The 27,904-nt window shown below is 37.3% G+C and overlaps 1 protein-coding gene across 7 annotated transcripts; it reads right to left on the bottom strand.

Annotated features, from left to right (window-relative positions):
- Window positions 1–27,904, bottom strand: pfkfb2b (6-phosphofructo-2-kinase/fructose-2,6-biphosphatase 2b). 7 transcript variants are annotated; one of them, XM_037532235.1, is made up of 18 exons: window positions 27,733–27,903; window positions 25,486–25,676; window positions 23,433–23,558; window positions 22,750–22,846; window positions 20,523–20,589; window positions 17,626–17,700; window positions 17,469–17,525; window positions 16,206–16,330; window positions 14,144–14,351; window positions 12,940–13,086; window positions 12,611–12,715; window positions 12,351–12,480; window positions 12,182–12,244; window positions 9,562–9,626; window positions 7,414–7,602; window positions 4,862–4,884; window positions 4,609–4,619; window positions 1–3,545 (listed from the first exon to the last, which is right to left on the bottom strand). In XM_037532235.1, the coding sequence occupies exons 2-18, from the start codon at window positions 25,586–25,588 to the stop codon at window positions 3,532–3,534; spliced, it is 1,605 nt and encodes a 534-aa protein (XP_037388132.1). In that variant the 5' UTR covers window positions 25,589–25,676; window positions 27,733–27,903; the 3' UTR covers window positions 1–3,531. The 7 variants fall into 7 exon arrangements, with proteins under 7 accessions (XP_037388132.1, XP_037388134.1, XP_017567941.1 ...); XM_037532237.1 differs by lacking the exon at window positions 7,414–7,602 and having other exon boundaries at window positions 27,733–27,902; XM_017712452.1 differs by lacking the exons at window positions 4,609–4,619; window positions 4,862–4,884 and having other exon boundaries at window positions 27,733–27,902.

Below are 27,904 nucleotides of genomic sequence, written 5' to 3'. Positions count from 1 at the left end.
TTAATTCAACTTCATAGACAGTTTAATTTACAGGTAACGAGAGCATCAGTGTCACATAATGCAAATGCATGAAAAATGAAAAAAAAAAGGTTTATCATTTAAGTAACAAAGCAGTTTTGAATGGCAGTCATCTACATACATTTGATATTTTCATATAACATTCATGATCAAAGCATGCTTCTCTATGTTAGTTAATGGCACATTAATATGTTTTGTACAATAAAAGCCTGGATATTGTATAATCAGAACAATGCAACAGCTGTGTCTCCCCAAAGGCACAGAGCCATTCAATGAGATATTCAGGAGGTAATATTTGTATAGTTGCACATGCAGCCCAGTTACATCAATCAGAGAGATATGATTAATCATAGTTTGCAGTGTTCTAGTGATTATAGTAGACAGGCTAAAAACAGACTAAATTCTATGTAATTAATATACACAATTTAAAGATTTGTATGTAAAACAGTGAATGTACATGATGTGCGTAATGTGCGTACAGCTTTACCGTCATGATCTCTTACTGAAAACATTTCACCAATCAAATAACTTACAATACAATCTCAAATCATCTCACCCAAATGTGCAGCAAACATCTTTAGAAACACAAAACATCCATATCTGTGATAAAGTAATAATATACAGTATACATTAACACTCCTTTAGATAACAATCTGTGCGTGTTTTCTCGTTTGGACTATACAAAATAAATCTCTATGTGTTTAAGTCTCCATTCAAGCGGTGGCTTCCAGGACATTTAACTAATTTCAACGTACAACTGTAGTGTATCTTTGGTCAAAGGTCTGTTCTTGACCACTGGATATCAAGTGGCAATAAATATAACATTCTACATATACAGTCATCTGCAAACATTTGTGCACCCCACTGTAATGATGTTTTGCTCACTTCATAAGTGAAAATAAGTACATATCCTCGAAAGAGAACAAACATTTAATGCAGTTACTGTGTATTTGTTGAATGCAACACATTGAAATACACATAAAAATGAGCCCCATTTTATATTTTATGCTTCATTTTTTTATCCAATATGTTAAAGCTACTCTGTGTAAATTCTGGGGATTTGGACACCTGTCTGGTGGAATGGGTAATTGCACAGAGAACTTGGAAGGATGCGTCTAATGATGCAAGTAAATTATCTACTATTATCATCATATTTGCATCAGTATAATGTTGGTCTTGCATTTGAAACACTGAGCCAGATTTTCTCTTTGAGCCTGTCCATGTAACATTAGTACATAAAGAGGTGTGATGTGGTCCAAAAACTGACATGAAATCCAATCCTGCGCTTCTGACTTTTAAAATAATATTTCAGGCTTTGCACAGTGACTCACAGCAGCACACATACACCATATTTTAGCGTTTCTTCCCCCCTCCTGACCCAGTAATGCTACTCCTTCCAATTTTAACAAAGATATCTTGCATAGTGCAGCTTTAAACAGATATTGTGGACTATAATATGCAGAAAAATGGAAAAAAGGGTACCTATTTTGCTCATTTTCAAAGTTTATAATTTTATTTCTGGGGTCTACTAGAGTATATTTACATACTTCAATGTCCTGAAAACATTGTTTTTCTTATACTGTACATCTTTGTCTGAAACACTCTGTTAGAGCTCCTGTGTTATTAAAAACTGCTTCCCGATAAGCCCAGTGTGCTCTGATTGGTAAGCTTGCCCACTCTATTCAGACTGGTAAACTGCCAGAGTGCCGTCCTTCTACAAGATTCACTTCTATAACGGCTATTCTTAGAATGTTGTCGGCTCTGCTGTATCACTTTGAGCCAGAGTCCGATCCCGAAAGTCAGGTAGAACTGTTGTTATTTGGTAGCCTAGTTGGTACCCGATCCACCTTCGCAAGTTAGACTGGAGCAGGACGCTCAGAGTGGTAAGTTTTTACTTTGTAGCTCTTGTGTGAGGGCGTGCCAAGCTTGTCAGTAGCTGTGCAATAAAAATTGTGTTACGAGATCACGTCATCTTGTAACAAAGACAAAGGGCTGGAATCCTAAAAAGGCGTTTCCTCTGGCGTGTACTTTGGGCTTTGACATTTTGCAGAACGTTTACATGAACAAAAAGCTTAGTAACACACTAAAGGAAAGGTAAAAACTAGAAAAGGTCCCCTTTAGGACTGTTCTCTTTAGAGCATGTGTTTCACTTAGAAAATCAGCAAAACATGTGATTTCACTGGAGGGCAACGACAAACTTTGAGGCCAGTGGCAAACTACAAACTTTTGCATACGACTGTATGCTCAAGCCTAAATGATATGAAGATTTTGTCACTGATACTGATACATTCCAGTTACTGATCCAATAAATGTATATATAATTTTACATGGTCAAACACTAAAGTGTTTCCAGAAGTTTCAGTTAAAGAGTGCTATACTGACCGATATGATTGTTAATTTTGAATTATGAACAGAATTGTAAATTCTTTTAAACTCACAAAGTGGGAAATAATATAAAAAAACAGGCATACTGGGCACAGCTCCCATGCATTTGTAATATTGTTTTGGCTGTAAATTAGCTGTAAAGTTTTTTTCTTCAATGTATTCCTGGCCCGCTAAGGTGCCACAGTGTGTAAAATTTACATGTATTAAAGTACAAAATAAGTACACACACTCTACAGAGAACACACATCTGCATATTGTAATGCACAGTTACTGTTTATTTGCTAAATTTAACAGATCAGGGAAAGAAAAATAAAAGTTATGGCACATTTTGTATTGATTTATTTTGTTCAACATGTTGAAGTCAGCAAATAATAGAAATTGACATATTTGAGTATGTTCTCTGTACAGGAGGTGTCAACTTATTTTCTTTTCATTTCATTTTACATTAGCAAAAGATGTCATTTGACCAGGAGTACTTAAAGTTTTGCATACGTCTGTACCAAGTTGGCAAGACATCTTTCAAACTTCTTTATAACTTCTGCTAACCCCAATCACGGATGGCTATGGCATTTTTAGATGATTGTTATTTTATATATGATAATGTTTTATGTTCAGATTTACCAGTTCATACCAGTTCACAAATCCATAGAAGCTTACTATCACCCTAATATTTCAGTCTGAACTAATATTTACCTTACTTGTAACCTTGCGAAGAGGAAACATAACCTGAAATACTCAAGACAAGAAATACTAGGATTCAATGTGGCCTTTGACCTGTTTACATATACTAAAAACAATACATTCAGCCACGGGAATCAGTTTAGGGCATCGCTCATGTGCAGTCTTTTACATTAAGGCATCCCACACTTGTCATTAAAGCCTGGCTTATTATTGTATCTGCGACTGAATACATATTTAACTCCTTAAAGGGCACATGCAAATGTGCTGCGCTGGTAAACTTTGTGTGCAGGGGGATGATGGGAAATGCAGTCTGGTCATCAGTGGAGAGGGAAGAGCTATAAAGACTGGTAGTTAGAGTTGTGCGACATGTAGGCTCCTTAGCCCTTCTTTGCTATTCAGAAGCGGAAGCAGTCAGCAGCTTCTTCTGAGCTGTCAAAGTCGATTCCTTCACACAAGGATTCCTACAAAACATCACAGACACAAAAAACAGCAATCAAAAATCTGAATATGAAAAAATGGAATCTTTATCACCACAGCATCAGGAAATTTGCTGCCAAAAATAATTTACTCAAAATTTACAATGTAAATGATATTACATTATACAGTGCATGTAAACAACTGAACTGTGATTGTTTCATTTAATTTCATTTACACCAAGAGCAATTCATTAAGCAATAATATTGGCCACTTCATGCTCTTAAAACTCAAATCAACTAGCACACAGACAGCAATACAGTGCAGTCCATAAGTTACTTCTGGTTGTTTTGTAACATTTGTAATTCATTTTGTGCCTATCAGTGCTAGATCTTTAAAAAAATAAAAGACAAAAAACAAGAAAAAAATGCCCCTTTTATAATGCTAATTTCTGCTGGTGCTACACTATACTAACAGTATATTAAAGCCAGGCTATCATGTTTTGGCCGTTTACAGGAATCTGAAGCTCGTAAAAAGTATTCTGTTTTATCTGAAGCTTGCAACAAACATATTAAGATATATTTTACCTTATATGTTGCTGTTTTATGTGAAGAGGAAGGAGCCTTGGAATTCCGTTTTCCATTTCTAAAATTTTGCTTTTCTTAATATGACACTTGTTTGTGTTTCAGAAATTTAACCCTTTTGTTTCCAGAACTTAAAAATGAAACGACAGTATTATTACCATACTTGCAGAGTTTAAATACAACATGCATGATCATTAGGCCTTTTCTGAAAGCCTAGAAAGGTTTTCTTTGAGGTTAACGTGCATAGTTGCAGCTATGATTTGAGAGTATTTACATCTGTAGTGGGTAAACCAAATAGAAGTCACAGCACATTTCATGTCACCTCCCACCAATTCATTGGACAATTTAACATAATCCTATATAAAGCTGCCATGTTTGGTTCCTGTCTGCGAATTGTTTTTTTTATTAAAGACAAAGCTGTTTCTTATGGACTGTGCTGTAATTCAGTCACTCTAAATTCTCATTACCTTAGACAATTACTTTCAATCATTATTTATAAAACATTCCAGATAAGTGACTGAATTACCAAATGAACTTCTAGCAGGAGGGAAATGCAGGGGGGACAGAACAGACTGTTACTTTAAATTAACAAACCGTTTCAAAATGAACTCTGAAACAAAAATGCCAAACACACCCCTCGTATTGATTTTGTAGTTCCAGTACAGAAGGAATAGAGTACATAGTTTTAGTCAAGTCTTTGCATTCATGGGAAACAATACAATGACAGAGCAAAAGGAGAAATGGCACATTAAAGCCACCCAACAGGGGAATATACTCACAGACAACCGCCTGCTACCCGGGGCTGTGAAGAAGGAGACAAGGGAGATTGAAAGACAGAGAGTAAGAGAGAGAGAGAGAGAGAGAGAGAGAGAGAGAGAGAGAGAGAGAGAGAACGAGCAAGACAAGGGGAAGAGATGGAGAAGAAATGGAGAGGAAAACGGAGGCTCTGTTGTCACACGGCCACTGTATACGCGCTACTACTGTATACAATACTAAACACTGAAACAAGACATAAAGCACATATATGGTATGACCCAACATAAACAAGTCACTTATGATTATTTCATATTTAACAACAGGTGTGGAAAACAATAAATGTATTCCATTAATGAGCATCTCTAGTGCTTCATTTTTAAATTATGATATTGGGAAACAATGAGCAGTAACAAATGCAGCATTTTTATGGTTTATCAGAATCAGAACCACTTCATTTGTCAATTATGTTACAGATACAAGGCATTCGTAAATCTGAATTGATCAGCAGCACCTGAAACTTGTGAACTGTGTTAACATGGCTTATAAATCAAGCAAGGTTCTATCCTATGTGCATTTTCCACAACAGCATTGGTCTTGTTTTTACTGCGACGTCTGAGGCATATTTATAGATTTCTGCATACATTTATTTCATACGTGACAAAGGTGCAGGATGCACCAAATAGGCAATGGATATAATCTGGAAGGTGCTTTATCCAGATCTGGATCCAACTTGTTTTGGCACTAAAAATCTCCTCCTGCAGTTAACAAAGTCAGAAGTGTTGTGCACAAAATACCTGCAAAAACAACGACCGCTTATGGACTAAGAAATGTACCCTTATTTTAATCAGTCATTAAATACTCCAGAAATGAGGGAATCTGATTTGCTTTCATAAGTGCTTAGAAAATTAAATCTATATTAGTAGTTAACAGCAGAAAAGCAGAGTTACGAGTAACTAAATAAAAGTGCACTTAGCATTAGTTGTTGGTCAGGAAAGGAAATGGTGTTAAAAGCATTAGTTGTTAAGTCCTGGTACTATTTTTGTATTGTCTCCTATCTAACATGCATGATTCAATGCATGAGGCAATTTTCAAGCTCTTCATGAACTGAGGTCAGTGCGCTAGGGCAGGAAAATAATACAAATGTGCAGGACTGGCACTGAGAACAGCAGCAATAAAGAGACTACTAAAACGAGAATCAAATTTCCATGATTTACCCCTTAGCCCAAATGTAGTCAATCAGCTAAGATGTGTCTAAAGTTAACTTCTGTAGCCCTGCACAGAAGCTACAAGTACTTACTTTTCAGTACTTACAGTGCTGCTTGAAAGATTGTAAACCTTTAAAAAAAAAAAAAAAACAATTCTACAATTTTTCATCCATTTATTAACCAAAATTATTCAACATTAAATATATTTGTTCGCGAAAGTATATGAATCACTAGAATTAGCAGTTGGGTAAAGGTGATAATAAGGGTCAGGAGGTTTGATCAATGAGATGACAAACAAATAAATAGTGTGGCTGACCCTACCCTATTTAAAAACAATAACCTGAGTCTTCATCAAAGTCTGGTCTTTACCCCACACATATTTAGTGTATGCTACATCTTAGTGAAATGAGATTTTTGAGGACCTGAGACAATTATTTGCCCATGCTGAATAGGCTAAAAAGGTTTCAAAACTATTTTTGAGTTTAGACATCACTGATCCACTGTACAAATGTAGCCAGTAGTGTACAAATGGAGGAAACTGCACACCACTACCTTTCCAGGAGAGGTCATTCAACAAAAATAACTCCAAGAGTAAGGCATATAATATTCTGGGAGATCACAAAGAAACCCAGGGTAGCATCTAAGGATCTACCGGCCTCTTACACTGGCTGATGTCAGTGTTCATTAGCACACTATCAGGCACTGAACAAGAACAATACACAGTCAATGTGCAGGGCTGACCATTGTGTTATGAGTTAAAAGAAGATCTGATCATATTTTAGGTCACATGTATGTAGAGATTCTGAAAAATGATAAAGGATAAAACTTTCAAGCACCACTGCATTAGCTACTTTAGCCTCATAGCTCCAGTTAAAACTAAATAAGCTAATTTCAAACACGAAACATGTCTTGGCTAATCGACTACATTTGGAGTAAGGGAAAGAATTATGGAAACTTGATTTCTGTCCAAACTATTCCTTTAAAGCTAATACATGCCACAGTTTTGCAATTGGCTTGGAAGCCATGAGAACTTAGCAAGTGTGTGCAAGGGGTCTGCAGGGGTCAGTGAGAGCACAGTCAAACACAAACACACATACAGAAGTGACACAAAGCTCACAGTGAGAGCAAAAGGACATGCAATACATGAGGACAACTCTGAACAGCAGGGGAGTAGCACATGAAGAGTCCAGTAGACAACACCAAAAGAAACATGAGATAGATGCCATTAGTACAACCAACACCACAGGATGGCAGGTACACAAACTAGTCAGCAGACCTAGGGTTGTGTGAGACATGAAAGAGGAAATTGGAACAGAACCGATTGGTTGGGTTAGTTTGCCAATGACAGCGAGGCAACCTAAGACACTAACTTGGCTTTGCAGCAGCACCCCCTCAGGTGTGTTGGGAAAGTGCAAGGCGGAGGGGGAAGGCGCCAAAGGAAGCCAAGGCCGGTTCCCTGCGCTGTACAGACGCGGGCGTTTGACCTGGTCGTGACTGGACAGAGGAGTGTAACTATTCCTCCGCAGCAGCAGAGGGGCCGGGCCCGTCCGAGCTTTACCCTGGTTCGAGACGTGAGAAAATGTGTTATATAGAGAGCAAGAGAGAGGTGGAGCAAGAGAGAGAGGCCAGATGTACGTACTTGTAAAAGTGCAGCAAGAAATGTGACTTGATGCTACTGCATGTGAAATTAAGTACTATAGCTAATCACACAAATTGTACTTTTTTTGGTTTTATAAGACTCAGTGAAGCAGTATATAACACACTTCAGTGGTATACAGACAGTGCACTGATATATTAAACAGTTCTCTTACTTTCTGTTGGGGGAATTAGATTTTTAACAGTGTGAACAGGTATCAAATAATTTATTAGAGAGAATTTTGTTAGGTTTTCACTCTAGTTCAGACACACCGATTCTTATTTTACTTTTAACCGCAGTACACATTATGTTTCTGGTGATGGCAAGATCCTGAGTGAATGAAAAACTGAAAACTGATTTGGCTTCTCAGGCACAGCTAAAAATGAGTTAAATCATATTTGACAAACAGGCAGTTTGTAATTGTATTGGGAAATCATTAATCTAAAAAGCAGTGTTTCCTCTGGTGTTCCACAAAGTTCCATTTTAGGGCCACTGCTTTTCTTCTCATGGCACCTTAGAAAACATCACTAAAAGTTTCATACCTCTGCTGACAATACACATTTATACATTTCCAATCCCTCTGACAGTCTATTGACAGTTAATTGTGTATCAGTTGTTTCTCAGTAGATGTCATAAAACTGTGCAGCTTATTCAGGACAATACAGAGATACTGATACTTCATATTAAATTTAAAATTGCATATTTGTTAGAAATTAAGACCTTTTACATCATCAAATCTTAAGTACTAAATCTAGGCTAAATCTGTTTTGTTCTTATTTAATACTTTAAAATTCCAGGCTTACTGCATACTAAGCCTTATTATTCAGTAACTACTGGGACTTCAATAAAAACTGGCTGAGCTATTCTTAGGTTACAAAAGTGTGTAATAAAACTTTGGGCAATGGGTCCTGACTATTTAGGTAAAGTTACCAAGGTTGCATTCTGTCAACAAAAACAAAAAGGGGGTACACATGTCCCCTGTTTTGAAAGAACTGTGCTGACTTCTTGTATCCTTTAAAAGAGCATGTTGCATTTTTTCATTTACATGGAGCATAAAATGTGCATAAACCCATATTTTTTGCAGATAAATCCTGCCACATCTGGCTCAGAGCAAGACAAAGACAGAAGGAAAGATAGAGACAGCAAGAAAAGAGAGAGGCAAAAAGAGAGAGAGACTCCCACCAGCAAACAGGCCTCATCGTCCTTAAACATTCACATATATTTTCAGGGACAAAACCAAAAGCCAGATTGAACTACACTTGAGACAACTCATGACAAGGCTGTATCCATGTTCAGATATCTAGGAGAGAACGAAAGTGCATAATTTACGGGGGGAGCAGTCAAAAGTATGAGAATAAAACACTCGAGGAAAACATTTCATGTGGGCTACCACTGAAAAACACAAAACTAAGCAATTAGGCACACTTTGAGAACAAACAGAGGCTAACTATGGATGAGTGAAATCACATTCCAGTACAACTGAGGGCAGAAACGTCATACTTCAATGAGGGCGAACTGAAACAAAAACGATCTGTTTTAATCAAACGTGACCGCTGCTCGTTTGATTAAAGGATAGCGCTCTGAGAGATGCCACATACAGGGCAATGCTGTGATGAAAATGCCATTCCAAGTCAAATGCTGAAACAATCCAGGCCAGGTAGAAACAGCATGCATGCTTGCTGTGAAGCTCCAAACAAGCCTTCTGACAGATCGGTGTGGAGTCTATATATATATATATATATATATATATATATATATATCACAAGAGTTAACACCCCGCCCTAAAATCAGCTAGTCTGAATTACACAAAGCTAATAAACTTTATGGTATGTAAAGTACTAAACTGAGTAGTGCTGAAAAACGCACACAGAGGCTGACTCACAAGTGGTCTGTCACGGTGTGTGTTCACTGCCTCCACATTCAGGTAAAACAGCTCCACTTTACAACCTGGAGAAAAAGCAAAGCAAGAAATAAACTAGATATACCTCAATTAAGCACCCCTGCTTGCCTGTCCTCCAGACCAGATCAGTTAGGAAAAATATCTATTAGATCAATGTAGCAATTGCTATATAAATGTGATTATTTTATATAAATCAAGGTCTAGGCCTGTTTTTTTCACCACCACATTCATTTTTCAGGCTTTAGGCTTGAAGGCTTAATGTGATATGCCAGACTGCTGGTTTACAAGTTTTACATTATTAGCTTAATAATTTCATTAGGTTTATATTATATCTTATTATATAATCAGGTTATAGCTCTTGCAATTTTAAAAAGTTAAAATGCTAATTAAATTATGTACGTCCAAATGCATTTCGCTGTGAGAATTTATTACTTAAGACAAAATTCAAATTAAAAATGTGTATTTGCATTTCTCTGAATAATGGCCAGAAAAGGTTAATATGGAAAAGTGATTTTGACATGTAATTTTGTCTTAATGGTCTGACTCTGACATATTAAAAATGGGATAATCGTCTATTTCCTCATCATGGTGCTTCAGCTGTATCAGTATTAAAATGTATTTGCAACCCTTTTTGCAACTGCACTGTCACTGCCAACCAGGCACTCCTATCAATCAAACGCAGTGGGTGAGATGTCAGGAGGGACTTTTAAGTGTGGGACATGTTTTAAGATGATGTGATGGAAAAAGTCTAAACGTTGGCAGTAATGGAGCATTAGCAACCATAAGTAGTGACATTTTAATATTCACCAACCAGGCCAAGGATAATTCTGTCCAAAATGATTCCCTGTCGTTTTTTGTGCAAAAGTGATTTTCGACCAACCAGGAGAGCTTGTGGCTGTACAAGTACAATGTTACTGACAACATGTCCAGCTTTATACAGAAGAAGGCACAGAATATGCTGCCATACAAAAACTTGTATCTACAAAATGATACCTTTACAAGAGAAGAAAAAACATTCAGAATTTGTACTGAAGGTTAACGTAATTTTCTTCCAAATAATTTTGGACCATTTCTGTTGGTCTGTTCATTATGACATTTTAACACAATGCAAATGAAGATAAAAAAATCTCTGCGACAGTGACGTTTTAACGCTTTTAATAGCAGTCATGGGTTTTCATGGACTTAATTCTCAATCTCACTCTGATAGGCCTCTAACAGTAGTTAACAGTTTTCACTGGTTGCTCTAAACACCTCTCTCTAATGACTGACTGATTTCTGTTCTTTATTGCTTATTCACCATCATATACTCATTAATTTCTTCTAGTTTTTTCATCCTTTGTTCCCTTGTATTACTGCTTTACTATCTGGTGTCAACCAGAGGAGGTAATGTTTGCCTTTTGAGTCAAGGTTTCTTACTTATGTTCTTTCATTGCCATTGTGACCCTTGGCTTACGCCCCTCAGATGGGGCTTGGATCCAGATTCCTTTAATGCTGTTTTGTGACAACAGCCATTGTAAAGAATATTATACACATTTTATTTGTGAATTTTGGCATCTCTGGCATCAGACAGTTTACTCATAACATTTACATTTACGGCATTTGGCAGACGCTCTTATCCAGAGCGACTTACAGTTTGATCATTTTACATAGGCAAAGGTGGTGTTGGGAATCTTGCCCAAGGACTCTTATTGGTGTAGTGTAGGGTGCTTACCCAAGTGGGGATTGAACCCCAGTCTACAGCGTAGAAGGCAGAGGTGTTACCCACTACACTAACCAACCACTTCATACAACCATTTCATATAATATGTTTCTGTGAGGGAGCATTTAGAGACATTAACTCTTCAGAGGTGTGGTTCCCATCACCACCACTGTGATCTATTCTGACTCAATAAGTTTCTCTAGAACAGAGCTTTTCACATCAAAACACTCTGACTTTGTTAACATTACAACTACCTAATTTTAATCACTTCATTTGATTCATATTATTTAAATAGGCAACTCAGTTCTCATATATGAATTAAAAATGCCAGTGTGGCTCATTTAAGATCAAATAATGTTATTTTAAAGTACTTGAAATGCGCTATTTTGTTGCTTAGACCACATAGTGTGAGGTTCAGGTAAAAAAAGGTAATACAAATTCATTGGCCAATTTGATGGTAAAGAAATCAGAATTAGCCATATAAATTCATAATCGGTGCATACCTAACAACAACAACAACAACAACAACAATAATAATAATGAACCAATAATAATAATAACAATAATAATAAAAAACCAACAACAACAACAACGATGATAATAATAATAATAATAAACAATAATAATAATAATAATGATAATAATGATAATACAGTATTTTCTTATAAAGAATAGTCTGGTATATATTAATTAGTTACACTAAAATTATATGAGCATTTTAAAATACAAATATAAGGAACAACTAATATTGTTTTACTTCTATATATTATTTATTATAATAACAGATTTAGCATATTATAGATTTTACTTAAATAATGCTTTCACAATCTTAAAAAAAACTAATAATGAAATAAAATGAATAGGGTATTAAATTAAACTAAAGTAAATTATAACTTGTCCTACCATAGGCAACAGGAGTGAGCTTCAGAACAGTGTGGAGTGGACACTTTAAGTAGGGGAGATCATCTTTGGGGTGAAGAAAGATAAATATCAGAAAGAATAACGTAACAAAATTGCCATAAAAGTTTGAATATTACCATTAAGATTGTATATGTGTTTAAGGGACAGACACCTGCACTCTTGTCCAGAAAATAAGCCAGGAGACATCTCATGACAGCCTGGTGGCAGACGACCAGCACGTTGCCCTGTCTCTCCAGCTCCATAATGACCGGCTCCAGACGTTGGACCAGGTCCTGATAGGACTACACGAGACAACAGACATAATGAGTTTAGACATTGAGTCTCTGAATGAAATTATAAAGGTTAATGTTGCGCACGTCTTTAAAGTGTCTAGAGAGTGACAGTAATGAAGTGAAGAGAGCCGGCAGGCACCTCTCCTCCGGGATATCTGTAATGGTACTTGTCCTGGTCCCTCAGAGCAAATTCTTCAGGAAATGTGCTCTGAATCATCTCATAGGTCATCTCCTCACAAACGCCCTAAAATAAAAAAAACAATAATAATTAGCTGGCTTATTTGCGTTGGTTAAAATGGAACTAAATGTTTTGCAAATCCGAATTTCTTATTTGTCTCATATGTGTGTCCAAGACAATTGTGATTACATCTACAAACGTCTGTACCAGTATGAAGGGTAATGACAAAACTCGCCCACTAGGAAACTGAATATAACAGAGCTGAAAAAAGATAATGTGGCAGTATTTACAGCATCAATCTCATTCAGGATCTTCCACTGTTCATAGGGCACTCCCAGAGCCTCTGCCGTCTGGATGGTTCTCCTTAGCTGGCTGGTCCACACCTTCAGGTCTGACAGGCCATGTTCCTCAATAAACCCACGCAAAGCTGCTGCAAACTGGACCAAAAGAAAAGAAGGGAGCAATTAGCCCTCCTTACTATAGGCAAGAAAATAGCAATAATTCTATACTGGAAACTGGGCGATATGTAAAAAAATATATTGTTATTGATAAATATTTTAGCAAAATCTTGATAATGATTAATGTGACAATAATTAAGAAGAAAAGGGAGACACCAATTATTACTGTTGCAACATTAATACGGTGAACAAATCACCAAAATACACTAAATAGGTGTAAAATAGGTAAATGACTGACATGAGTTGGGTGCGTTAAGTGTAACATTTGTAAACACCTCAGTAATAATCTATTACTATAACTTATCATGAAACATATCTGAGTTACACATATGAACCTATCTGTGTTCACCAGTAGAAATCTGCAGAAAAACTACTGATAACACTGAATTTAAAAAAAAGATTTCAGTGAAAAATTTAATTGTTTTAAAACTCCATAAGAAAGCCAACTCTATTATCTAATCCAGGTGTAAAAAATATCGTATGCTAGAGTTAATATCATGACACATGAAGTTTTCACAATACATGATATGTCACAATAATTTTAGTAGGAACAGGACACAGCTGTGCTACATTAATTCAACATCATAATATATATATGAATTTAATATCAGACTGTGCTGCAAATAGGACTAAGCATGCTCTCTTTGTAATTGAGCATTCAATTGAGGAGAATGCTTTTTAATGGTGAAAATATTCACAACATGCTCAGAAAAGTATATTATGACACACTGTGATGTGATTTATCATAACAACAAATATCATACAGTCCAGGCCTACTCTATGCCCTCTTATGTGAAAAAAAAAAAGAAAAAGTGCACAGACCAGCAACCTTAAATCTTAATAAGCAATCTTAATTTGCTGAGGGCATTTTTAGATCTTGCAATTATGCAATTATGAAGTATGCACTTTAGCCTTAATTAACCCTGCCTAAATTAAAATCTCGCCACCCCCCAGAGTGAAGACCTAGTTGCTTACTTCGCCACTAATCTAATCAGCTTCTTTTTCAGACACAACAGCCTGGTTTTCTGGCACAGACCTGTTTTCCCCGGGGAGAGAGCTCTGAGTCGCCCCCGATGCGGCCCTGCATGTTGTGATCGCTCTCTCCATGTCGGCACAGGTAGATGGAGTGCGAGTGCACGTGAATGTTCATGAGGTAGTAGACGATCTTGCTCTGGATGTAGTCCTGCACGCGGTTCACTAAGAAACGACGGCCCACATTCATCACCTGAATGAAGGACAGGTCTCTGAACAAGAAACAGAGGTCATGGTGAAAAAATATCTGATATCTCAGAATAAAAGAGCAGGTCTACGAAAAGTCCTCCTTATCCGCATGATGGCTGTACTAACTGCCAGAATTACAAAAGAAAGTTGTAGTTTCAAAATGATTATTTCTCATTAGCTTGTTCAAATAAACAAATTATGACTAAAGATTATAAACTTTGAACCTATACTATATGAACTCTCTGCTATGCTGGACAATACATCACACCCCTCCATGACCTACTGGTCAGACAGCAGAGCACCTTCAGCAACAAACCCATTCAGCCCTGCTGTAGTAAGAAACCATACAGGAGATTGTTTGTACCATAAGCGATCACACTGACCAACACCTTGTCACTGTGTCGGGATATTATTGGATACTGAGCCTCACTGAACAGGCTCACTGAACACCAACTAGACATTATACAAACCAGTACAAACACCAATCAGGCATGACATTATGACCACCTCCTTCTTTCTACACTCACTTGTCATTTTATCAGCTCCATTTACTATGTTGGTGCACCTTTTAGTTCTACAATTACAGACTGTAGTCCATCTGTTTCTCTGCATATTTGTTAGCCCCCTTTTAACCTGTTCTTCAGTGGTAATAATAGAGTGGACAGTGAGTGGATGCAGTGTTTAAAAACTCCAGCAACACTGCTGTGTTTGATCCACCTGTACCGGCACAACACACTCTAACACACCACCATGTCAGTGTTACTGCAGTGCTGAGAATGATCCACCACCCAAGTAGTACCTGCTCTGTGAGGATCCATGGGGGACCTGACCACTGAAGAACAGGGTAAAAGGGGGCTAACACAGTATGCAGAGAAACAGATGGACTACAGTCTGTAATTGTAGAACTACAAAGTGCATCTATATAGTAAATGGAGCTGATAAAATGCACAATGAGCACAGAAACAAGGAGGTGGTCATAGTTATGCCTGATCAGTGTATCTACTCTATACTGTGCACTGCCACTTTGCTAATACATGCATAAATATTGCATATTACATATATACACCAAAGAATATACAACTGTTAATATATGCTATCACTCGGTTCATTCACTGGACATGACATGCACCACTGCATTGTCACCTGCATAATATTTATTTTACTTATTTTCATACTGTACATTATACTTATGGTTGCTTTAGTATATTTTATTATCTATCTAGCTATCTATCTATGCATGCTACATTTTTGCTATGAGTAAACGAGGAGAGACTTTAATATGATTTGAATTTGATGTGCTATTGCTGTGTTTACTGTCTTGAGGAAGATGGTTTAAATTGTTCTACACCAAAGCAAACAAAAAAGTCAAAAACCAGGCAGACATGAATCTGTTGATACAAAAATGCATAACATATGCAAATGTCATTCACTTCCCAACTATGTAGTTTATTAGGTAGTTATGTAATTACATATAAATAACTATGTAATGTCAATAAAATGTACAACAAATTGGCAACCTCAGACTTCCAGTAAGGCTAAGACCCCATTTACACCTGGTCACTTCATGTGACTAGTATCTGGACTGTACCCTGGTAAGATTGTAGCCACATGCACTTACATTTGGTAGTTAAATGCATCTCTGGTTAGCCTGACTGAAATCCAATTGCTGTGTGGAATGGAATAGGCAAATCCACTCAATGCGTGGCAACCAATTACCAATGGTGGCCACTTTCACTGTTTTTGACACTAACAAAAGTAATGAGACTAAACAGAACAAGAATACAGCAGGACTTTCTTCAAAATAGTAGTCTTTCAATGGCAGGTTATGATGGTAGATTCTATGTATTCAAAGGCAATATTTTAACAAACATTCTTACTTGTCGTAGCCTTCTGGGTCCAGTGGCTGGTAGGTGACTTTGTAGCACTCAATGCGTTTCAAGAAGTCATCCATGACCCTTTCTCTGTGAGCTTCTGGGTAATCCGGGCTTGACACCTTCACTTCCTGTACACAGAGACATGGATCAGCTGTACACACTAAGGGGAATTCATCTAATTTGGAATATTATAAGGGTTTTCAACTACCATATGATGATCATTGTTTAAAAGTTTGGAATCAATGTTTTCAATAATATGAACCCAACTAACAGACAAGTGTATAAAATGTATTCCCTAATATGCAAGTTCTGTGCAAATTCACAGGTTCTAAATAATTACTAGGAGAGTAGGAAGCTGTAAATAAACATGAAGAAATTTAACATGTCTAGAATGAAACACAGGACCTCAAAATATTCTAAAATGAGCGAGAAACCTGCACAGCATTAAGAATTTCATTATAATAAAACTCAGCACATTTCAAAAGTTAAGCAGATAATTAGCAGAAATATATAATTACTGTATCTTATCTTTTTCCACAGAATTCTTGAAATATTCAATAAAATATCTAAAATACCTTTTGGTGAATAGTTAGTAATACTGAGGTCCACACTGAATAAGCTGTAGTGTATATTAAATAACAAAATCTGTTAATATGGGAAGTGTATGCAAAACTTGTGGTGTACATGAAAGTGAAATCCTACAGATCATTGTCAATACATTTACAAGAGTTTGACTTTGTTCCATATACAAATTAATTGGCTTTATTTAAATGACTTAATTTAAATCTGCCTGCAGAGTAGTGGTTGCATCTGAATGACCATGTTGACAACAGTAAAATGCATTAGTATGTGGAACTGGCATTTGCTATGTGCTATCATGTTTTCTATCACTATTCAAATGAAGCACGATGCTGCCTCTGTTGTTGGATGCACTGTGATAGTTTTTGAGCAAGCATGAAAGCCCGTTTGGAAAATAATTCATACGGCTATGGAAACATTAAATATCAGTGACTATATACCATTAACCATAACAATAACAGTAAAAACAAAAGAAGACTCAAGTGTGAATTGTATTCAGAAGGCTGCTTGTTCAAAGAGGTAGTCTGATCATGTCAATTACATATCAAACTAAATGTCACTACAGCACTGAGAAATCATGTTATGAAAGTAGAAAAGTAGATTAAAAGTCATTAACAGCTGCTTCTTTGCCTCTGTTTTAAAGGGCTAAGCATATGACACAGCAATGTTCTGACTTTTTTGACTTACCAAAATGTTAGCAGCAATAACGTCTGGGTCATCACAAACAGACTCCACAAAAAACACCTGCCCACGTAAAGATATAGCAGACCTGAGTAAACCACGAAACAGTTATCTACACTCAAATTCCAGCTTTTAAAAAACTGATTATGGATGTGTACTTCACCTTATAGGCATTCTCTTTTACAAAATTCAAGATGAGATCACGTCTCTCCCTGGTTGTGTTTGTAGCATCAAATACCTTGACAACAAAAGAACTTCCATTAAAGTGCAAATTCAATGATCAAATTACTTACTTCAGAAGAAAATGCTGAACACTGTGGATTATGAAGCATAAAAGAATGAATCCAATATGATTCAGTAACACAGCTAGGCTGAAATATCACAGAGCCGATTATACTGCAACATAATGTAAAGTGCAGTGAAGTATGTAAGGCCACATGCAGCTTAACAAACAACAACCAGCTAGCTAAATATGATAGAATTACAAATTCTATGTAAATATTTACTTTAAATACCCTAATCCTGCATGTCTGCACTGTAAGTGATATTTCCTTTTTTGTGAGTCCTCTTTATGGCCATGTAGAATACTTTGTGCATGGTACTTTTAGATGGCAATGCAAAAATTGCATCTGTGGTGCTCTTTCTGGGCATGAATCCAAACTGCTGCTCACAGATCTGGACCTCTCGCCTTAGCGTTGCTTCAACAACTCTTTCCCATACCTTCATGGTGTGGCTCATCAACTTTATACCTCTGTAGTTACTGCAGCTCTGCACATCACCCTTGTTCTTAAAAATGGGGACCAATACACTGCTTCTCCACTCATCAGGCATCCTCTCACTCTCCAGGATTTTGTTAAACAACCTGGTTAAAAAGTCCACTGCCTTCTCTCCTAAACATCTCCATACCTCCACAGGTATGTCATCTGGACCAACTGCCTTTCAATTCTTCATCCTTTTTAAAGCTGCCCTCACTTCCACCTTACTAATTCTCTGCACTTCCTGATCCACTATCTCTCCCCCAGTTGTCCTCCTCTATCTCTCGTTTTCCTCATTCAGTAGTTCTTCAAAGTACTCCTTCCATCTACTCAACACTCTCTGTTCTCTCACTAGTACATTTCCCTCTCTATCCTTTATCAGCCTAAACTGCTGTACATCCTTTCCAGCTCAATCTCTCTGTTTAGCCAAACAATACAAGTCCTTTACTCCTTCTTTACTGTCCAGCCTCTCATACAGCTCATCATATGCTTGAGCCTTTGCCTTTGCCACCATTCTTTTCACTATGCGACTAGCCTCACGGTACTCCTGCCTACTTCCTTCATCTCTCTGGTTATGCCACTTTTTCTTAGCTGCCTTCTTCTTCTGAATACTCTCCTGGACTTCCTCATTCCACCACCAACTTTCCTTGTCTTCTTTCCTCTGACCAGACGAAACACCCAACAAATTTTTGTCAGTTTCTCTCACCACCTTAGGTGTAGTTTCCCTGTAGCTCCTCACTGCCCCCAAGGGCCTGTTGCAATTTTTCCCTGAACTGCCTGCAACCATCCTCCTCCTTCAGCTTCCACCATCTAATCTTTGGCTCTGTCTTCACTCTCTTCCTCTTCTTTGTTTCTAATCTCATTCTACAGACACCCTATGCTGCCTTGCTACTTTGCCCCCTCCACTGTTGTATGTCACCCTGTGTTCTTCCCTCTTCTGAAAATACGTGTTCACCACAGCCATTTCCATTCTCTTTGCAAAATCTACAACCATCTGACCTTCCGCATTTCTGTCTTTTACACCATACATACCCAGCACCTCTTCATCCCCCCTGTTCCCTTCACCAACATGTCCATTGAAGTCTGCACCAATCACTAATCTCTCCTCTCTAGGGACACCATCTACCACTTCATCCATCTTATTCCAAAATTCCTAGGTACACTGGGCCTAAGTTGGTTTTCTCTATAACAGAAATTAATTATGTTTTCGAAAACAGTTACATAAATAAAGTAAGAAATTAATAAAGTGGGCCATGAAGGTGTCATTTGATATGTTCAAATGTCAGAAATTCCTTCTGCCAAATTATAGTTCCTTAACAGGCAGTTTGTTGCTACGTCACAGTAACGAGCTCTGCCAACTCGCTGCACAGCCGGCAGTTCGTTCTCCAGCTCCTTACACTAAATTCCTGTCATCACCACTGAGCAATTTTTTTATTTTTATTGCATCAGTTTTATTGCTCAGTCCAATTTGGTCTGACTCTGAAGACTGTCTGAAGACTACACGTTTGGCGAATGGTATTCGGTTCATTTCTGGCTAATGATGGCTATAGGTCAAATGTGATCTTAAAAGTATCCATTTTCTGTTTGTGTGTAGTAAAAACATGCGCATTTGTACGTTTTTACTTCTTACTTTGTGCACAAACAAAAAATGGATACTTTTAAGATCACATTGACCGACAGCCGATTTGGTCAGACTCTGAAGATGAGACCACACTAAATTCTCAAACTGTCATCACCAATAAGCAAACTTTTCACTTTTCAGAAGAAAACCTAAACAACCTGGAATCAGCTAGAAATTAACCGAATACCAATCGCCAAACAAAATGGGCTGTAAGATGCTTTACAGACTGTCTGGAACAAAACAACAATAATATTGGTCTTGTAAAAATTGACAACACTGAGCTAAACTTGATATTGCATCAGTTTTATAGCTCAGTCCGACTGAAGATCAGACTACATGTTTCGTGAATGGCATTCGGTTAATGACAGTTTGGGAATTTAGTGTTAGGGGCTGGAGAACAAACTGCTGATAACACACTCCCTCTTGTGTTGTACTGCTTATTTCTTCTGCATTCACCTGCTAATCAGAAATCCCAAATTTTGCTGCAGCCACAGTGTCCCCTTACGTAAAATGCTCTAATTAAAAACGTTTAAGCTTAGCGGGTTTTGATGAAAGAAAACCTATTCAGAGTCATTATCAGACAATGCTCAGCGTTTCAATACTGCACTGGTATAAAGAAGAAAGTAATTCTCTATTTTAGGAGACTGGCTTAAATGAAAAAGTAAAATAATGCTACAGGCTTACTGCAATTTGTCCTCCCTCTTCATTCAAATAGATCTTCACATCTTGCAGGGCTACCAAGGCACAGTGCCTGTAGCAGACAATGTAAAAAAATGAAAGTATTAGTATTTACTGTATGAATATTACTTAGAGAACAAAAGCAGGGTGCGGGACTGAAGGGCTGGACAATGTGTAAACAATAGCAATGCTGGGTTTTTTTGTTCTATTCCTGCAGTGTAATTTAAACGAGAGCGCTGTGGGAAGTACTGTGGTAAGCTCTAATGCACCCTTTTGCTTCAAGCTGACAGTAGACGGGTGCATATTTAGGGCTGGAGGAGATTGGAACATGTTTCTATCTTTCTGCATTATAACAGATCAAGTTTTTAAGGACCTCTGTATTTGAAGCAGCTTTGTCATATCAGAACCATCTCTAAAACTCTAAAAGGTTCTCTAGAATGTTGTTTGTCAGCATATCCAACCTAAGCTTTTATTGACATTCAAATCCCCTTTCTATGATTTTTTGTTATTTTGTACTAAAATGGGGGAATGGGGGATTATCTCTATGAGATCAGCGGATCAACCTTACAGTAATCTGCAAAATGAAATGCAATGCAATATTTCATCTAGCTGGTTTAGAATCATGGAATGATAAATATGTTCATTTGCTGAACTCTGTTCTTGTTTGTAAACTGGTGCTTCAGCAAGTGAGAGCTTCATGAAATATGAATGCGTTATTAATTCAATATTAATGCATGATAAATACATCCCTGCAGGAAGGCGTAAAATAAGCAGACACTAGAACAGTTCCTGCAGATGGTGTTTGTCAACAAGCTTCTGCACTGAAACTAGTATCATTGTCCACAAGCAAGAGTCGATTCAACACCTGAGACAACATGTGACATGAAAATCATGAAGAAAGCCACAAATATTGCCAGCACTGAGCCAGGTGACACCACTAAACTGAATTCAACAAAGCACTTACAAATTAGTCACGTCAATTTGATTTATACTCTTATAACTTGGAATTGAGAGCCTACACTGACAAGTAGCGCTCTTCTAAAATGTTTGAAGTTCTTTTTGTTATTTGAAGGTCTTCTGGATTTTTAAGGGCATATCTAGTCATTTTTGTGCCCTTTTTTGGTTTTGAAAAGAAACTACAGAAATGCACCAGCTCTTTAACACCCAAAATAAGATCAAAGCAAAAACTCACTGTAAGTTAATGTACAGAAACTTTATATTAAGCAATTTTGGATGATTTCTATTTGTCTGTTCATCATTAATTCTTCAGTGTAAACAACAGCTGCTGTGTTCAAATGATCAAGAAAAACTGAGAAATAGAAATGAAAAACAGAAATAATATGAAAAAAAGGAGATGTCATTTTTTATTATTTGGGCAGCAAAGATGTGCAGTTAAAACAGTTTCCCTCTTAAAGCACAAAATACTGGGAGAATATTAGATGAAAACTGTTATTTCTTAAAATGTCTGTCCAACAAAATGGTTCACTTTTTGAAAAGAAGCCCATTTCTGACAGGTAAAAAAGTCACCTGTTGCTTTTGTCCCTTTTCTGGCTTCTTAGGTTTAAAATTCTTAAGTTATTACGGATGAATAATTATTAATCCATTATTAATGAATTGATTAATTAATGATTAATAATAATCCATTAAAGTTCTTAGATAACCCACTAAATTGGCCATTCCCACTAGCACATACTATCTTTCGACAGTCAGACAGACTTTAAGTAAATCTGGCCTTCACGTTTTACAATTACAATGTTCTTATGTGTGCAAATGGTCTTGGCAAATGGTCTGTTACACTATTCTTATTCTGATGTTCTCCATCACACTTTTTAACGCAAAAACCATCAGCTTGATCTGGGCCGCATACATTAAATGCTTGTTTGAGTGCTCCCATTCTTAAATAAATCAAAATCTCCTTTCACACAGGGTACATGAAGTATTTACTAATGTGTGAATGTGTATAAGATTGAAATAACCTGGGGTCATTTCTACAGATCACTTTATAATAAAAAAGGCACTGTTCTCTTTACCACTGAGTGAACCTGCAGTCTAGTATTCTAGCAATATTTATATCATCACACCTCCACATATTAAACTAATCCACAGCTGGCAGTACACATTCAGAGATCAGAATTTATGTGTAATTTGTAAACTTGAAGACCATAAACAATAAATATGACAGTTAAACCAAATGAAAATTTAGAAAACATCACACAGCAAAGACTACACTCACTTCCTTATTTTCATGGCCTCTTCGTTGTCATGTCTAAAAAAGTCATAAGACTTGTACGATTTGACGGCCTCTCTCCTGTAGACCCCCAAGTTAAATACTGTAGGGAGAACAGAATGACACATCATTGAAAGTCCAGAATTACGTTCTTACATCAATAAGAATGAAAGAGCAGGAAAAGAGTGAGATCCTGCGCTTCTGACTTCCAATAAGGTGATTAAAAATGCTAAAAACCTTTTTTGGGTCACAGAATACATGAGAGATTTGAAGGTCAAAGTGTTCAGCTTACTTACACATCTATATGAGACAATCTCTACTTTCCTAGTGGATCTCAATGCCTTAGTCAGAACTCAGGGGGGATTGGGAACCATAGTATAAATATCAAACATTGATGACTGATATTTTCATTTAGAAACGAATTAGATACAAAGACATTGGACAGAAAACAGACAAATCTCAGAGATGGGATGGTCCACTTTTTCTTTTCTGATACTGATATTGAAATCCTATCCACATGTAGCAATTAGTAGCTATCAATTAGTAACTAGAACATTTAGTAGCTTGCTAATAATAACACTAAAATTACAAATGTTTTACGTTTTTACGTTTACGTATGTGATTTCTGGGATTTTTGTTGATTTGCTTATTTGTATTGGAAAAAGTAAATGTAGATCTATTTACTGCACCTTTTGTTGGAACTCCTATCCAGTTGAGATAGCGCGTCAGCTTCTTTGACATGTAGGTCTTGCCTCTTGCAGGTAGGCCAATCATGACGATCAAAGTTGGGGAGTTAGTCATGTAAGATGCCCATGCTAAAATGATAGACAAACACAAGATCGTGTGAAAATAAAGCTAGTTCAAAGAGGTTATATTTACATGCCCTCAATGCAGGGGTGGGTGACAAGGTAAAAAAAAAACATTTATAACATATCTCATCATAATACTGCAAGAAATTTTGTGGATAGTTTTTCTGAGGATTGATCAGTTGGAATAGAAAAAAAGCAGTAGAGCCACTTTCTAAAAAATATACAATCATTTAATTCAACATTTCACACATTGCACAGCACTAAATCCGAATAAACGGGACTAGTTATGTTCTCTGTTTCTATTGAAACATGCGGTTTTAGTGTTCTTTATGTACTGACAATATCCACATTATGCTCAGAAAATCGTTCATCACAACAGCGCTAAATATTGTCATATTACCCACATCTATCACACTATCAACTTATCAGAAGCATCTACCACGTATTTCCACTCACTGGCCGCTTTATGAAGTGTATAGGCTCGCTACAGTAGATGTACAAACAAAGATTGTAGGCAATATGTTGCTGCACAATTTATCAGCTACCCTCTACCCCAATCAACAATCATCAGTATCAACCTGAGGACCACCAGGGTTATCTGGGTGCCAGATGATTCCCAGAACAGCAGTGGCACGATGGTACAAGCACAACAGTATTACCGGGGATGTACACCTGTCAATGCCACTGCAAGGTTGAGAGTGTTGCACCATCCACAAATATCCAGACAATAGTGCCTGAAACTAACCAATGACGAAGGTCTGGGGTGGCTAACACAAAACACCAACAGATGGTCTACAGTCTCGAAAAACCAACACACAAGCTAGGTAAAGATACAAGACAGGTGTTTCTAATAAAGTGGCCACTGAGTCTGTATTTTTTTAACATTATGATGCTGTGAATGATGCCCACTCTAGAATCAACACCAGGACATCATTGGAAGAACATGAGGAGATCAGAGAGCATTGGTGAGAGAAAATCTGCTGTGAAAACCAAAAGATCAAAAGACGCAGCGCAAAGGCAGCGGATCAGACAAGGACTGTCGCTCCACAGCAAAACATCATTTACATAATGAATTTAGAGGAAGGGTGCAGAGGGACCCTGAGTCAGCGCTTTAGATGAACCGTCCAAAACTGGAACACATCTTTGCTGAAGAGCATAGTCAGAAGGACTGGTGCAGTGACATGAAGCAGTATACTCTGAACCAGCATATTTCGAGCAAATCACTCAGAAGCATATTCAATCAGACTGAACCTATGGCCTGATCATTACCAGAAACATACATATATAATCAGCAGAGTAATCAAATACTCCCTAGCCTCCCTGTACTCACAAGATCCGTTCTGTAAGCTGATGCTGGCATGACTTCATATAGCCAGTAATAATAACCTCCCATAATAGGTTTCTTTGACAGACTGATGGTAATATGAGCACATTCTGTCTCACCAAATGGTCAGCCTGAGCTGGATACTTCGGGAAAGAACATGAGTCAGTAAAGAACACACTGCAGAACACCAAGCACTTTGATTAGATAGTAAATATCAGACCACCTTATCTGCTCTGTGTAAAAGCCAGACACATATTTTGTCCTCAATTTATTTAGTCTAACTGCACAAATAAAGAGACACTGCAGTCCTACAAAGCTGATTAATTTGTTCCTTTTTTTCTCTTACAACATGTTCTACACTACATGTTCAAAAGTATCCAGACTTTTTTTTTTTGATCATTCAAGTCTATTAGAGCGCACAAAACACAAACCTGACCTAAGTCTCTGCAGATTAGCTTACCATTGTGTACCTGTAACTAGTGTGCCTATGCATCAGGTTTTCTGGCGACACTCATTTATAAACCTATTGTGCATGTCTGCATTGTTCAAGAAGACTCCAATGTCCCTTTGCATTACTCAGGATGAAGGACTGGGATGTTGTTTACTTACAGCATTTCTTCTCGTTGGCCCTGGGCTCTGCTCTCTTGGCATCAGCAGAGCTGGAGAGTCCAGCGTCTCGCTGCAGGCACGATGGCATGCTGAGGTTGGCCATCTCTTGCACTAAGGGAATCGGGGCTCTATGAAAACATGGCCCCAGTACACCTGCAGGAGGATTAGTGAAGGATTGCAACAGCACACTTCTGTAAGAGAAAGACCATGTGAAAGAGAAGTACTGCAGCATTCAGCGTACGCTGTAATGGGAATAACACTGCCTATACTCAACAGGGTAGACTTCAGCAGAGTAGAATTATTTCCAGTACACATATGAAAATAATTGTGACTACTGTGAAATTATAAAAGTGTGCTATACAAATACTTTCATAACAGTCTCTATCATATATAGGGTAAGATATCAGTACTGTTGTATCGCTATGTTTTTCCATACACACTGTAGGGAAACAACTGCAGAAATACGACATAATTAAGAGTGTAACAGTTTCAATACAGCATCACAAAGGTGAAAAACACTTTGGTACATTTGTTTTTATATGCAATATTCTGAGTCAAACAAATATGTGTAGTAAATAGAAGAAGAATCAGACGTAGAACCAAAACCTAGAAATACAAAATCTATTCATCGATTCAAATCTTGACCTTAGAATTAAAAATCATAAAACCTGACCGTATGTATACTATTACACTACTACACAGAATAAAACTAGTGAAAGATGACGGTATTAGATGCTGAACATAAGACAGGCTTCCTATAATGTCTTTCAGTACATTTTGTCATTTCTAGTTTGTGTATATAATTAAATAGTAATTGCAGTAATAAAGTGTAGCCTAGAATAGTATACAATTCATACTAGTACTAGTGCATCACTTTTATGCAGGAAAAAACAAAGACCAATTTGTATGTTGCCTAATATTCACATACACACACATAGGTGAGACTTTCCTCATTAGGAATGGTGTGTACCTTCAGCGTGTCTTCACCACTTATTGTCAAGTTATGATTTCTGGGGTTAGAGTTTTTTGGTAGTTCATTAATGCTAATTATTTATCTATCACATACACTTTGGCAACAGCAGAAAGATTTTAAATGATTACACACAACTTGTGATATGACATTTCTCTCCAAGTCCAAAAGAAAATTAGAAATAAAATCCTGTGTTTGTGATAGCTGACCACCACTGCTGGCGTACTAAAATGTATACACAAGAAGAAACGCACAAAACAAACAAAAGATGCTCTTCAACAACAAAAACTTCTTAAAATTTTATTGAAATGCTTACCCCCATTTTTGTAGGATTTTGTTTGATTATAATCTGACATATTATATCAAAAGTAGGGTTATGTGAGAATAAGTTTATTATTGCTAGTGTGCAAATTCTGCTCTGCACATTTCTTGGTGTGAAGTGGATCATCAGTACTTCTACAACATTACAGAACAACGCGTATTATAAAAAACAATCATTTAAACAAACTTACTACGGAGAGCCTGTAAACATCAACAACCAGCGTATAATAACTGCATTAACGGCACAGCAGCTTGGATGTCAGGGAAGTTGTGTCATTATCTTAATTTGTCAGATATTTTTAATAGCTATTTGATTTTTCGATTTTGATTGAAATAAAAAAACGCTTAATTAAAAATATACATATACTTTTTCACAGCATTTGAAACATGACTCTCGCTAACCGCCAAAAAAACAAACAAAAAACAAAAAAAAAAACAACGAAATATCGCGATACATGTTGTGTGCCATGAAACAATTAGCGTTAAGTATCGCGAGGTTATATTCCCCCGTATTACCCACGCTTAATTCAAAGGCACATAGTGTACACAGATATACGGACATTCCCAGTGTGAGAAAACCCAACTGACTGGAATTAATAAACAGCTCATCTGTTACCGCGTCTCTACCGAAGGATGATGAAATACCACACATCAGTTGGGAAAGACCGGTCAAGAAGTCGCTTTCGCTTTAACGTGGGTCACTTTTCCTGTGCAGGTGTCCAGCAGCAGGCTTAGCCATATAGAAAGCTAGCTACGTCACTCCTGAGACGCAAGACGCTCATTCAAACCTAAACATGGGGATCCACTTCACCCGTGTATTTCACTCTGACACGCCTAAAACCGATACTGAACAAGTAGCGCTTGCAAATTCACGTGGAAACGCATTAAACACGCCTCAGAGACGGTGAGAGTATATAATCTCGACTGACTCGAGAACACGGCTGGATGAGACTCACCTTTCGTCCGCTGGTCCTCTGCTTAGCGCCCACCTTCAGAGCGGAGATGTTTTATTCTGGTCTCTAACACATAACTGCAGGGGCCGGAGCGTCGCCCTGTCGCTGTAATGCTGCAGAACCGGCGGTGCACTCGATGACCTTCGACGGCAGCGAATGCCTGAACGCGCTGGGC

This window comes from Pygocentrus nattereri, chromosome 21 (assembly GCF_015220715.1).
Source record: "Pygocentrus nattereri isolate fPygNat1 chromosome 21, fPygNat1.pri, whole genome shotgun sequence".
Taxonomy (NCBI): Eukaryota; Metazoa; Chordata; class Actinopteri; order Characiformes; family Serrasalmidae; genus Pygocentrus; species Pygocentrus nattereri.
Note: the sequence above shows the minus strand (reverse complement) of the source record. Positions and strands in the feature narration are given on the sequence as shown.

Coding starts and splice junctions, on each gene's coding strand:
- pfkfb2b (XM_017712418.2), bottom strand. CDS start 25,588: ATGGCCAACCTCAGCATGCCATCGTGCCTGCAGCGAGACGCTGGACTC. Junction 14,352..16,205: donor GACCCAGAAGGCTACGACAA/GTAAGAATGTTT, acceptor TTTCTTGTTCAG/AGACCTGTCCTTCATTCAGG. Junction 12,481..12,610: donor ACAGATATCCCGGAGGAGAG/GTGCCTGCCGGC, acceptor TGTCTCGTGTAG/TCCTATCAGGACCTGGTCCA.